At 35.7% G+C, this 14,746-nt stretch overlaps 1 protein-coding gene across 1 annotated transcript; it reads left to right on the forward strand.

Annotated features, from left to right (window-relative positions):
• The first annotated feature begins 1,195 nt into the window (after positions 1-1,195).
• On the forward strand, positions 1,196-1,594 carry LOC131953790 (E3 ubiquitin-protein ligase XIAP-like). The gene has a single exon (XM_059317160.1). It carries the CDS (start codon positions 1,196-1,198, stop codon positions 1,592-1,594), a length of 399 nt encoding a protein of 132 aa, XP_059173143.1.
• Positions 1,595-14,746: the final 13,152 nt, after the last annotated feature.

The following is a 14,746-nucleotide window of genomic DNA, read 5'->3' on the forward strand; positions in this document are numbered from 1 at the left end:
CAAATCTGTCCTCACGAAGAGATGTTCAATATCACAGTCTAAAATACAAAATAATTTTAATTTGGAGATTAATTAATTAATAACTTGAAATAACACAGTAAGATTAACAGTTAGGTTAATCCTTTAATCCCCATTAGATGGGTTAGATTAACCCTGGCAACCCTGTTAAGAGATTAAGGTTGATCCAGTGCTCCCTATTTGGGTGGGTTAGGTTTATTATCATGTACGAAAGACCTAAAAAAAATTCTGGAACCGTAATAGCTGAACTCTGCTTCAGCTTCCTCAAAGACAGTCTATAAACCTCACTTAACCTTAATTAGTATGTACCCTCTCCACAAAGAAACAGTTTCCTTCCGTACAAACAACTTAAAATCGAATCAAGTCAATCGTGTGAATTGACCAAATCGCTTTAGGCAATTTTAGAGTTAAAAGCACTACAGTTAACCAAAAGCTGATATTTCGTTAAGTTTTTAAATTTTTCTTCCTTAAAATATTATAAATATTATCACGGATCGTAAATGTATATATATGAACGTCCCTACATACAATAACACATCATTGTTTGATACATGTGTGTTGTGTCTTCAGTACATCAACAAGCAAGGGACGGTGTGTGATGTGGATAAGGATGGAGACGTCCATGTTGTCTATGAAGACAGAAACAAATGGTGGTATAATCCTGAGGCTTTAGTCAAGGTAGGAATGGCATTTTTATTTTCTTTTGTTTTGTATGTTTTAAATAATCTTGTTATAGTTTGTGTGCGAAGGTGTATCGAGGGATTGTGCTAATCAAATGCTAAAACACCTGAGTATTGTATGAGCTTGGGAGCGTGTTTCTTTGGGCATGTGTATGTTAGTGGGTACGTGTGTATGTGTGCAGCGACGTAACTAGATCTGGTGTCATCGGGCGCGGTGACTGCGGGTGACACCACACTTCGTCCAAAAATTTTGCATTTTCGGTTTCATCTCACCCCTACGTCTTACAACTTTCTTTCTCGTACTGAATAGAACATTATTTAGACGGTACATCATTTTGCAAATTTGAAAAAAAAAATTGTGTCCCCCCTAAAATTGATGGTCACCTGGTGCGGACCACCCCCCTCCACCACCTTGTGACGCCACTGTGTTTATCTATGTCTAGTCTAAAAAAATAATTTTTCACCAGATCGAGCCAAAGCGCCTAACTTTAGCAGAAATGATGAAGGACGACATTGTCAAGCACGTCCTTGACCTCGACATCCCAGAAGACCTGGTCAAGAAAACTCTGACCAAAAGACTGGCCGAGACAGGGATGCAGTTTGAGAGCTCTGAAGCTCTGACCCAGGCCATATTACAGGACCACTGCGGGGGTGCCGTCGCCTCTGAAATCCAGACTGATTCAAAACCCGGAGCTCAGGCGGATTCGAACCTGGACCAGGAGAACCAGTTCACGCGACAGCAGCGTCAGTGTAAGATCTGCATGGACAGTGAGGCGGTCATCACGTTCGTGCCGTGTGGTCACCTGACCTGCTGCGGCACGTGCGCTGCTGTCATCGATAACTGCCCCATCTGTCGCAGTCCTATCGAGAGGCGAATCAGAACTTTCGTCTCTTGAGGCGACCCCTACAAATATTCCATAGGCGGTCCCTACAAATATACTACAAGCGGACCCTACAAATATAACACGAGTAAACTTTTCCTGAAACACGAATATTACCCATGTATATATATATATATATATATATATATATATATATATATATATATATATATATATATATATATATATATATATATATATATATATATATATATATATATACTAGCTGCATCCCGTGCTCCGCCACGGTAAATCTTTTTAAAATATACCAACTTTGGAACAGAACAAAACAAACAAAAACACAAACACAAACAAAACACAACCACAACACAACCACATTACAACCACAACACAATCACAACACAACCACAACACAACCACAACCACAACACAACCACAAAACAACCACAACACAACCACAACCACAACACAACCACAACCACAACACACGGTAAATCTTTTTTAAATATACCAAGTTGGGAACAGAACAAAACTAAATACAACACAAACGAACGCAAAGAAAAAACAAAAACGAAAAAACAAACACAACACTCAACATAAACTCATTTTAAATGTAATCATAAAGGCATATTGCTCACAGTCTATCCCAGGTGTCTCCAAACTACGGCCCCCGGGCCGGATCCGGCCCTCGAGGTCCTCTCATCCGGCCCGCGGCGATCTTTTTGTCCACGGAAAAAACGTTTGTTGGTGATGGCTGAGGAACTTTGCCCAGAAAAATCAAAGACATGTTTAGAATTAACCGGCCCCCGAACTGAAATTTGATAGTTAATGCGGCCCTCGGACTGAAAAGTTTGGAGACCCCTGGTCTATCCCGTAGCGCCAAATCGCGCCCTTTCCGAGCGCCGGCGAAAAATTTCGGTTTACACCCTCCCACCTCCCTCAAACTTTCGATTTCCACCCTCTCCCCCCCCCCCTCTTGCTACGCCTCTGTTATAAAACCCCTAGCTTTTCCGCAAATAAATTAAAGGCAGTATTTAGAATATCCGTGTTTTACCGACCATATTGCACTTTATAAATTCATGCATTTTTTTCAGTACTTTTAAAAATTTACAATAAAGTTTCATGACTAAAACCATTGCGCACCTAATGAACGTAATAATTAATATAATAATGGAGAATAGTTTATTAAAAATTATAATTAGTAAACAGTACATTCAGTGAATAAAATAAATAAAAGATAGCCTTTTATCAATCCATGCTAATTATAATATTCCAACAATAATGTACTCTTACACGTTTGCACAATTTGCATTCACATTTTGCTAATTATATTATTCCAACAATTATGCCGTCTTGCAGATTTTGCATTCACATTTTTAGCGTGAGTTCAATTTATTTTTAAATTACCTCCCTTGGCAAAATTACTAAACCGTTTAATTAGATTTTTCTACCGTACTGTTATTACCTTATTAAAATGCTTCCACTTTTTCAAGACATAAAAAAGAAAATGATATTTGACATTGATCATTTTAATACGTTTTAGCAATGTGCGGGTATTTAATATTTTCTTGACGTTATGCAAATAAATAAAAACGGTGGCAATTATAAATCAGCTCTATGCCGTTATATAAACAAACCGTACTCTGTCACTTATAATAAGACACTGCGGTGCACTGAAAGCACAGCATGGTGCGTTGTTTACTTTTATAGTCCCAAAATCTATAGCGATGACGGACAGACACAGCCCGCTTATATTATACTAGCTGCATCCCGTGCTCCGCCACGGTAAATCTTTTTTAAATGTACCAACTTGGGAACAGAACAAAACTAAACACAACACAAACGAACGCAAAAAAAAAAAACAAAAAAAAAAAACGAAAAAACAAACACAACACTCATAACATAAACACAATTTAAATGCAATCATAAAGGCATATTGCTCACAGTCTAGCCCGTAGCGCCAAATCGCGCCCTTTCCGGTGATTTGCACCCCCCTCAAACTTTCGATTTGCACCCCTGCCCCCCCCCCCCCCGCCCTAAAACTTTCGATTTCCACCCCCCCCCCCCCCTCGCAAATTTTTTCAAACCCAATTTGGCGCCCCCTAAGGTCGGCACCCGGGGACATATGCCCTCCCCTCGCTACGCCTCTCCTATAAAACCCCTAGCTTGTCCTCAAACCGAAAGATAGAATAATAATTAGTAAACAGTATAAATAATAGGCAGTATTTAAAATATCCGTGTTTTACCTACAATATTTCACTTTATCCATTCACGCATTTTTTTTCCAGTACTTTAAATTTTAAAAATTTACAATAAAGTTTCATAACTAAAACCATTGCGCACCTAATGAACGTGATGACGCGTCTATAATAGTGCTGAATAGTTGATTAAAAATTATAAGTAATAAACAGAAGGGCCTATACATTCAGTGAATAAAATAAATAAAAGATTGCCTTTTATCAATCCATGCTAATTATAATTTTCTAACAATAATTTCCTCTTACACATCCACATAATTTGCATTCACATTTTGCTAATTATATTATTGCAACACTATTTCCTTCTATGACGAACGTATATTTGCTTTCACATTTTTTATTAGCGTGAGTTTAATGTATTTTTAAATTACCTCCTTTGTCAAAATTAGAAAAGAGTTAAATTCATTTGATTTTTCTAACCTACAGTTATTATGTTATTAAAATGTATCCACTTTTTCTAGGAATATTAACGAAAACTATATTTGACATTGATCCTTTTAATATGTTTTAGCAATGTGCGTGTATTTAATATTCTCTTTACGTTATGCAAAATTGTACAAACAGTGGAAATTATAAAATAGCTCTATGCCGCTATATAAACAAACCCTACTCTAATACTTATAATAAGACACTGCGGTGCACTGAAAAGCACAGCATGGTGCGTAGTTTACTTTTATAGTCCCAAAATCTATAGCGATGACGGACGGACGGACGGACGGAAGGAAGGAAGGACAGACACAGCCCGCTTATATTATATATATATATATATATATATATATATATATATATATATATATATATATATATATATATATATATATATATAATGTCCATCTGCTATGACCACATTACTTTTCTACAACTGCATTGATGCAAACGATATATCAGAAATTGATTTTTAATCATTATTTTAAACTAAACATTATGCAACTAAAGTATTGCGCGAATTAATTATTTTAGTCTTAGAATGAAACTGTACTTAAGTAAAGGAATGATTATCACTGCAATAAAAGAAAAACTTGTTGTTCAGTAGGTTGAGTTTAAACTCCTACGTGAACTCTTTAACCCAGTTTTAAATTATTCCATAAAACATGAAAAACACGACTGTTTTTTACGGAGATTGAGATATTAGAATGCATATGGAAATATATATGGAACTTATGGTAGAAATAACGCACTAGTTGGACTACAAGTATCCTACCATGCGGAGTTAGCTTTTTATATATTTTTTTTATTTTATTACTCAGCATACTGCTCAAAATTAAGCTATGAATTGTTTATGAATAAGTATTGATACTATCTGTAGTATGAATTATCACTATAATGATTATTAATTACATAACTGTAATTGAGTCAATAGTAATTTAATTTAGATTTTTGTGTTGGATTGATATTCATTAATGATCCGAATTTCTAAATTACGTGAGACTTTTTGTAACCTTATTACCAATGTTTGATAAACAATTCACTGCTTCTTTCATTACGGATACATTATTTTTTTATGTCTTGTGTTTGTGGTGATTCTTTTATGTTAATCTACATGTAACAAGCAATGCTATAAAAATATTTTTTTTCTCTAACAAGATTTTAAAGTTTTAAACATTAATGCATTATTATCTTATTTTAATGTGTAATACATGTTATTATGTTCAAAGTTTTTTTTATATTATTTTGATACATGACATTCCAATTTTACTGGTTATGGGCATGCCTTCGAGGCCAGTGACACTAAAATAATAATTGTTTTCTTGATATTAGGGATTGTGCTTTTCATGGTTTATTTCTAGATTTTGCGTTTCATCTTTTCTATTCTACATGTTTTATTGATTACTACACTACAATACAGATTGTTATTAATAACTCGAATTTGTGGATTCTGGTTAAATTTCGATGATACTTGTTTTTAAACATTACAGAAGCTTTGTTTTTTTTAATATAAATGTCCTGATGTCGATTCAGACATAAAAATGTATGTTCAATATGAAAGTATGTGGGAAACGTATTATTCTAAAGTATATGTTAAACGCATTATTCTAAATTAAATGGTAAACTTATCATTCTTCTGCATGTTTCAAGCTGAAATAATAAAATGAAAAATGAAGAAGCGGTTTATATTTGACTTTCTTTTAAACTTATTTAAAGCACATACCATCAACATGTGTATAACCATCCTCCGCATTAGTCCTCCATACACACCCATTTTCTGTATTACATGTTATGAAAGAAAACTGTTTTAGAAGTAACGTTATTGTTCATCGTTAGAATAATGTTTCGTCACTTGGGTGTGTTGAATTTCGATGTGGACACTATGCTCGAGAGGGTATTGTGGTAAAAACACTAGACCTTCTTATGCCGAGGTAATAGAACAGGTAAACTCTACTTCACCTGATCCACGGACTATTAGGTTCGAAAACGGAACGTAACCTACAATGCTAGAGAGCAGGTGTGTGTGGTGTGTGTCATGGAATTGTCTGACTTCGTCGGCTTTCATCGTACATCAGCTTAGTCCGTGCTTTGAGGCGTTAAGAATAAATCTCTAGCCATATTTATTTTGTGAAATGACAACTCTAGGTTGATATGTATAATTAATTAGCATACATCTTTTATCCCGAATATTAATAAGATCTATGCTACACACAGATGGAATAAAATCACTCGTATTTTATTTACCTAGCCTAAACACCGGCGTGTTCTATTAATCTTCTTTGCATAACATTCTGCTAAGTTATATAAATACGTCTGTTACTTTACTGACACTTCTGAAATACACCATAAGGTAAAGTGTTTTTATAGAATAGGTATGTTAGTGTGACGACACTTTGATAAATTACCTCTCCCTGAATACGTAGCTATTTTATGTTCATGTTTAAGATTTAAAGCGGTTCCAGCACTTTTTCTACCTTTAACACTAGTAGTAATTCCAGCATTTTTCTTTCTACCTTAAACATTAGTAGCTGTTGCAGCATTTTTATCTATCTTAAACACTAGAAGCATTTGCAGCAATTTTTTCTACCTTAAACACTAGACTACTAGATGAAAATGGTGTGTTCTATGAGGCACCAGAGTTACTGCATCCATTCATTACAACAAGGCCAATAACCTCCCACAGATGAATTTGTCATATCGCCACCCATCAAGATGGGCCTTCTTTAAACTGTCAAACTTGGAAGCCCTGAATGAGAAACAAATCCCTGACCTTAGCTCAAAAGGTGTTTCTTAGTTCTAGTTTTGCTTGCACAGGCTCATTTCATTAAAATCGATCACACGTAGATCAATTGAATATTCAATTCAAATAAAGTACATTTTAATTTTTTCGGAAAATGTATATATGTAATTTCCACCTACACGAATCACGTTATATGACACACCCAAGGAATAGCCGAGGCCTAGTGTTTGAATGGCGGTGAGATATGTATCGGGCAAACTTGCATAGAAATATTTTCTTCGAAAAATGTGTGTAGCGCATGACATTATAATGTGGGTTGTTTTATGACGTCTGGGTAGGTAGTTTAAACGGTGGACGTTTAGGCGTGGTAAATATGATTCATTAATATACTATGGGACCATTGCCAAGCTGCTGAACCGACACCCTATTCCTATAAACAGCTTTACAAGGGAAATAACCTAGGTTTTTCCTAGAACATGACTTAATTTAATGTATTAATAGCAGTAAACAAAGTCAAAGTTTGACATTTGTGGAAACTGACATACAGCAAATATAGCGGTAATGTAAATTTCTATACTTATAGGGCATATATATATATATATATATATATATATATATATACATACATACATACATACATAAATACATATTTATATGTTTCTATGACAAATGATCTCAGGACAAATGATCTCAAGGACAAATTATCTCACGGACAAAAGATACCAGGACAAAATATATCAGGACAAATGATATCATGGACAAATGATCTCATATAAAATATCTCATACAGAAATTTTGATAGTACGTACAATGATTTTAGTTGATTTGAACTTTTTTTAATTGACTGTCAATATGGTTTTGTTTACTTTTTTACACAAAATAATTGTGAAAAAAATGAATGTTATACTTAACAAACCATCAAAGGATTTATTAAACGTAATCTTTGTAATAGCATTTGATTTGAAAACGTAAAAATTAAAACAAACTTACTCCTCTAGCCTAAAGGGTATGATAAATGATAATGTATAAAACAAAGTAACGGTAGCTATACAAAATTAATGTTCGAAACTCCCGAAATATCTTTCAAAAATGTGAATGGGTCTCCAGGTCCGTAACGTAAAACTATTGTTTTTATTGCATCATCAACATAAACACAACGTTTACGTTTCATTGCTGAAAGTACATCGTTATGATCACTCCTCTTCAATACTATGTGATCATGTATTGAGTGAACTCTTGCTCAACATTTTGTAACGTCACTTTTCCAAATCTCTTTGCCTGTTGCTCCACTTATGGCTTTTATAAACTTAAACTAGGCATGCTGCCCAGCTTCGCTTAGGCTTTCGAAAACATTGAGAATTTGAATGCTTAATTAATTCGCCCGAAGGTCGGTCTACGACCTCAAGAGTTATGAAGAGGTTCCTACGTGGAATTTTTTTTTCGATTTATAGCTCATATAAGGCGCCGGTCAGTCGAGGTCAGTTTTGACCACCTCATCGTAGACTTTTCGGCCAACCGGCCCCCGTGTTCTGTCGCCCCAAGGCAAGATCCTGCCAAATTTGAAGCGCATGCGGCGCCGGGAAGTGCCCTATTGGGCACCCGACAACTTTGCTTTATATATTATAGAGATTAGCAAATTGCATAGATAAACAAAGATTTCAATAAAGTAATTTAAGGCCTGAAATACTTTAGTATGGAAATGTATTATTTGAATAGATTCTAGATTTAGGTAGGGTCTACATCTGTGTAAGTCTAGTTTTTCCGTAGATCTAGATCATCTAGATCTAGATCTAGAATATCTAGATCTAGAATATCTAGATTTAGAATCCTAATAGAAATGTTTTTTTTAAGTTTAGCCCGAGCAAATTGTATTGTATAAATTTTATAGCGTACGTAGATCTAAATAATATTTGAATCAAATAGTTCATTTCTTTTTATTCTAAACACGGCAGATGACGTCATTAGTTAATGTATAAACATTAGTGACGTCACTGTTTTATGCATTCTTTTTCACAACTATAAACGCTTTCCTGTTGCATAATTAAAACTGTTTCTCTACATTCGAATACGCCTTTATTTTTTATTTTTCTTCTTTAAATAAAATCGTGGTTATACATATAAAACATCGAACATACTATTTTCAACAAAAGTCCGTAACAAGTTCTCCATATATCGCTGAAGATTCTGATGTGATATCCGGCGAAAATATTTTGCGGACAGAGAGAGAGAGAGAGAGAGAGAGAGAGAGAGAGAGAGAGAGAGAGAGAGAGAGAGAGAGAGAGAGAAGTGCGCACTTGGGCTTTTATATATTAGGATTCACCAGAAACTAATGTCCTATACCCATTCTGCGAGGTAATGAAAGAGGTATAGCTGCGTAATCACCACTAATGCTGCTTTGTTTGCATGCACACTAAGACAAACTTAGCTCCGCGATGACCGCTGTTTGTCTTAAATATGAATTTGTTACCTGATCACTAAGGTGTGACCGTAGTATAACTATGGGCTTCAGATGCTATTTGTATTGTCCATGGAGGGCGGATGTCTTTCCCTTAAGCCATGTGTCTGCCATCAAAGCTGGTGACCACCTTGATACGAAGGCGTGTCTGTATTGTTATTTCATTTCTTTTCATCTAGTTTCGTCCACCTGACGTGTTAGGATTGTCTCACCTCAGTGGCGGAACTACAAAAAAAGGCTCCCCCGCAAAAAAAAAAAAAAAAAAAAAAAAAAAAAAATATATATATATATATATATATATATATATATATATATATATATATATATATATATATATATATATATAAGTAGCCCGCTTCTCTAAATTTTAAATAGTCTATTACCTGAGTATTTTAATCTACTTTATTGCAATGTATAACCACTCTGAGATAACAACCAGACAACAATAAGTCCGAACTGATTGCGGGCCCGCAATAATCGTGTTTTACAGATGTTGTTTTTTTTTTTTGTGTTTTACAAATGTTTGCATTAAGTTTTTTTGTTTACCGAAAACTCACATAAGAGCGGCTGGCTGGTCAAAAGTATATAAACACGTAAGCTTGATTTTGCAATGGTTTTTCGCGTTATGTTTATATTTATGATTTTTTGTATTTATATTATTAGTTGTGAATACATTAATTTTTATAGCTTTAGGATTCTTTAGTATGCTTTATTTAAATAATAATTAAGAGAATAAATATCTCTTTGATTTACATAGTACAAAACTATTTAAATGAGCTTTATGGGCACCCGTGTTATAATAGAGGGCAGTAAGTCATGGAAGTAGTGTGAACGTTTGCCTATCTTTCAAAGTAGAGCTCTTGTGGATTTTATATTTTTCTACGCAACAGTGTGTGTTAGTTACTGTAGAACAATCATTGCTATAGTAGACCTGTTTTTTTTTTTTACAAAACCACTATCAAGGTGCACGAAAAGCATTATTTATGAAAAGAAAATTCATTGATATTTTGGTCGGAATTGGGCCCCTAAACGTTGTGGGCCCCCCCCCCCCCCCCCCGCATTGCGGGGTCTGGCGGCACTGTAGTTCTGCCCCTGTCTCACCTACGCTGTCTATCGAAAGAATATATTTAATCTTCCCATACTAAATTAGTAATCCTAATTTAAAATGTTTAGTGCAATATGAAAAAGGGTGCGATTTTCAGACTTTGTAAAATTCTGACCAGTAGCCTCAGCGTTTTTAAAAGTACCAACAATTCAAAATTAAGGAGGTTTTTCGGGTTTCCATGATAACCGAAATTGTTTCAACACTTTTGTTGCTATTTAATACTTACTTTCGTGTGCCAAACATAGTAAAAGTATTCAAAACTGTTTAGATCTTAAATTGTTAAAAAAAAAATTAAACTGAGCATATCCTCTTAACTATTTTATGGTTGAGGTTCCGGCATTAATTAAATAAGCACCGCTATAGCCGTCTTGGACTGAAGCAAACCCATTTTCCTAGCCCTACATTTTTACTATAGTCCAAGTGCTTGAAAAGGCGAATTTCAATAAAATCGATTCCATTCAACAAAGAATCAATCAAGCGACTGCTGGGGGCTAGGCGACTAAGCATTTCTGAAGAAAATCAATAGAAAGGTTTTCTTTGAAAATTAAGTTGTGTATTGCATTTTGAAAGGGACCATTTAGGACGCATAGCTTGGTAGATTCAGTGTAGGGCCTTTCTGCTTTTGGTGTCGTGGTGCTGAAACCCCTCTCCCACCCTCTCTACTGAATTCTCTAATTCGATCTCTGCATATAACAAACACAGCATAATAGTATATACCATACACACATATACAATATATATATATATGTATATATATATATATATATATATATATATATATATATATATATATATATATATATATATATATATGCATATATATATATATATATATATATATATATATATATATATATATATATATATATATATATATATATATATATATATGGTTCCATGAAAAATGATCTCAGACAAAATATCTCACGGACAAATGATCTTAGGACAAATGATCTCAAGGACAAATGATCTCACGGACAAAAGATACCAGGACAAAATATAGCAGGACAAATGATACCATGGACAAATGATATCAGACAAAATATCTCAGACAAAATATCTCTCAGCAAAATTTTAATAGTGTATTGGATGATTTTAGTTGATCGGAACATTGTATTTTTTCCAAGGAATTTTTTTAACGTTTTTATTAGATACTAGCGTACCCGTCCCCGCGCGTTGCCGCGGGGATAGAAAAAAGTTAGACGAAATATATTAGAAGGATATCACCAATGCATTACCAATCATATGTTCTTAGACGCGTGACCGTCTTTTCTAAAAGTGAGTTATTTAAATGTAAACAATGCCTGCGCTTGGATCATAAATATCGGGACACGGGTTTACCTACACTACCGCATGAAAACATTGAGTGTACATTAATCACTCGCCGAAATAATATGGTAGAACACACTTCTGTGACCGCATCAGTGTCAGAGACGTAGAGGGGCGATCTAAGGCCCCCCACCCCCCGATTACACTACCGCAAAGGCGCGGCGTACGACCCCTGGCCCCTTAAAACTAACAGGCGCCATCGTGCCAAATAGTATCCTGTTAATAACGATGCAGATTTCGTCATTCCCTTAAGTGTTACAAATGAACAGGATTTTTTTCTTTAACACGTAAAAAAATTATTTGACGTGTTTTAAACATCAGTGTGACTGATGCAATATGCTAGCGTTACTAATGGTCTATTATTAGATGCTCGATCTCAATTTCTGACTGGATTATCTAATAATAGATGATTATTGCATCATTCGCAAAGTGACGAAACGCTACAGTAGGCTCCTTATATTCAAAAAGTTATTTTTTCATCTTTCGCAAGGTGACGAAACTGTACAGAAGGATTTCCTCGCGTTACTAAGTTATTTTTAGAAGCCTGTTGTAGTTTTACCGCTGAATATAGTAGTACTCCTTACTCGCTATGCAGGACGTTCGATTAACGGATGCCAAGTGCCAACATAGTCGCTCTAAAACTCTGGGCGCCAAACCGTGTATTGACGAAAGTTGTACCCTATATGGCGCCGCCCATAAGAAACTTTACTTTTCTTTATCGCAGAAATATTCTCGGGAGTATTCTCATCTACTCCCTAAAGTTTCATGGCACTCGGATGAACCCCATCCGAGTTTTATTTTTTATATACCGTGTATAGAGAAAAAAAATCGATCCCCCCCCCCCCCACCGGGGGGCGCCGCCCTTGCAATATTAAAAAATATTTTTTTTTGCAGAACCCTACCATTGAGTGATCTAATCATCTCCCCAAAATTCCATGGTACACGGATGAACGGTGTGAAACCGAAATAGACATTTATTTTTATAAACAGTATATAGAGAAAAATCGCATCCTCCCGTGGCGCCGCCCTTGAGAAATTAAAAAAGGATTTTTTTTTAACAGAACCCTTCCCTGAATTGTTCTAATCAACTCCCCAAAGTTTGATGGCGATCAGATAAATGGTGTCAAACCAAAATCGACTTTTATTTTTATATACCGTATATAGAGAAAAATCGCACCCTCCCGTGGCGCCGCCCTTGCGAAATTAATTATTTTTTTTTACAGAACCCTTCCCTAGAATGGTATAATGAACTCCCGAAAGTCTCATGGCTATCGGATAAACGATATATACCGTATATAGAAAAAAACAAATCGCGCCCTGTAGGGGCGCCACCCCTGCGAATTTGAAATATTTTTTTTACGCAGAAACCTCCCCAGGAATATTCTCAACAACTTCCCAAAGTTTCACGGCGATGTGATGAGAGGTGTAGTAATGCATAAAGGACACACACACATACATTGCTTTTTATATAGAGAGACTAGCGTGTCCGTCCCCGCACGTTGCTGCGTGGTTAGAAGAAAGCCCGAAGAAAGCCTGAAATATATTAGGAGAGTTTCATCAATTCGATACCAAACCTATATTCTTAGTCGTATGACCTTGTTTTTTTAAACTTATTTAAAGGGGTAGGCAGATATTCTAACTAATTTCTTATGAATTATCAGATTCTGGGTCCATAAAAACGCTAGATTTAAAGACCCGAAAATTCCCCAAAATTCAGCCCTTTACAGAAACAATTTTCACAGAAGCCAGTGCAGTGCCTGGCTGGGAAGGCTAGTCTAATTTATAAAGTTCAATTCTGTATGTGGCGGGCGAATAGCGGACAGACCAGTGATTACAAAGAAATAAATAAAAATAAAATACATGATCGCCATAGCAGTAGCGTAGCGAGGGGGGGGGGCGGGGGGGGGGGGGGACATATGTCCCCGGGCGCCGACCTTAGGGGCGCCAAAATGGGTTGGAAAAATAAATTGAAAGGTTTAGGGGGGTGCTAATCGAAAGTTTGAAGGGGGGGGGCAAATCGAAAAGTTTGTCCCCGGGGGCCGGGAAGGGTCGCTACGCCTCTGCGCCATAGTGCTATAATTCTAAAGTGCTCATCGTATTAATTAATAGTTAATAAATATAAAATTAATATTGAAGGTGTTACAAAACTAATTTCATTTTCCAAACTTATAGTGTTAATTGACGACATGTTTAGTTGTACGATAGACTTTAAATAAGACAGGTTATTATAGTCTTTAACTGAATTGATTCTGGGCGATTTCCGGCGCCCCGACGGCGTGCTATTTGGCGCTCCGGGCCTTCTGTGTTCGCTTTGGCGCTTACGTTCGTTCAAGTGAGTGCAAAAGACTATGACTACGTTTGGGTACTATAGTCGTTTACTAAGGTGAATCGGACGGTTCCGCCGGCGCCGCAGCATGTTGCGATTAGGCGCCACGGGCTAGACTGAGAGCACTTTGCGTTTATGTTTGCATTTATGTTTGGGTTATATTTGCTTATAATTTGCATTATTTTGAGTTATTGTTTGCGTTTAGGTTTGCGTTTGTGTTTCTATTTGTAATATATTTGTGTTTGCTTTTTTGTTTCTGTTTGTGTTTTCTTTGTGTTTGTTTTGTGTTTGTGTTTGCTTTTGTGGTTGGGTTTGTGTTTTTTTTTCGTTTGCTTTTTGTTTGCGTTTGTGTTTTTTGTTTTTTTTTTGTGTTTGTATTCGCGTTGCGTTTGTGTTTGTGTTTGCGTTTGTTTTCTATTTCTGTTTGCGTTTGTGTTATGTTTGCGGATTTTTTTTTGGGTCTTTGATTTTGCTTGGTTGTGGTTAGGGTTAATTTGAAAAGTAATATATTTCCTAAACCCGGGTATATGCTTATTACTTAACAAACAAGTCACGGTCCTCTACAGA

This window comes from Physella acuta, unplaced genomic scaffold (genome assembly GCF_028476545.2).
Source record: "Physella acuta isolate Inbredline_101_S28 unplaced genomic scaffold, ASM2847654v3 ptg000952l, whole genome shotgun sequence".
Taxonomy (NCBI): Eukaryota; Metazoa; Mollusca; class Gastropoda; family Physidae; genus Physella; species Physella acuta.

Bases quoted from the DNA above. Each gene is read 5' to 3' on its own strand.
- LOC131953790 (XM_059317160.1), top strand. From the start codon at position 1,196: ATGATGAAGGACGACATTGTCAAGCACGTCCTTGACCTCGACATCCCA.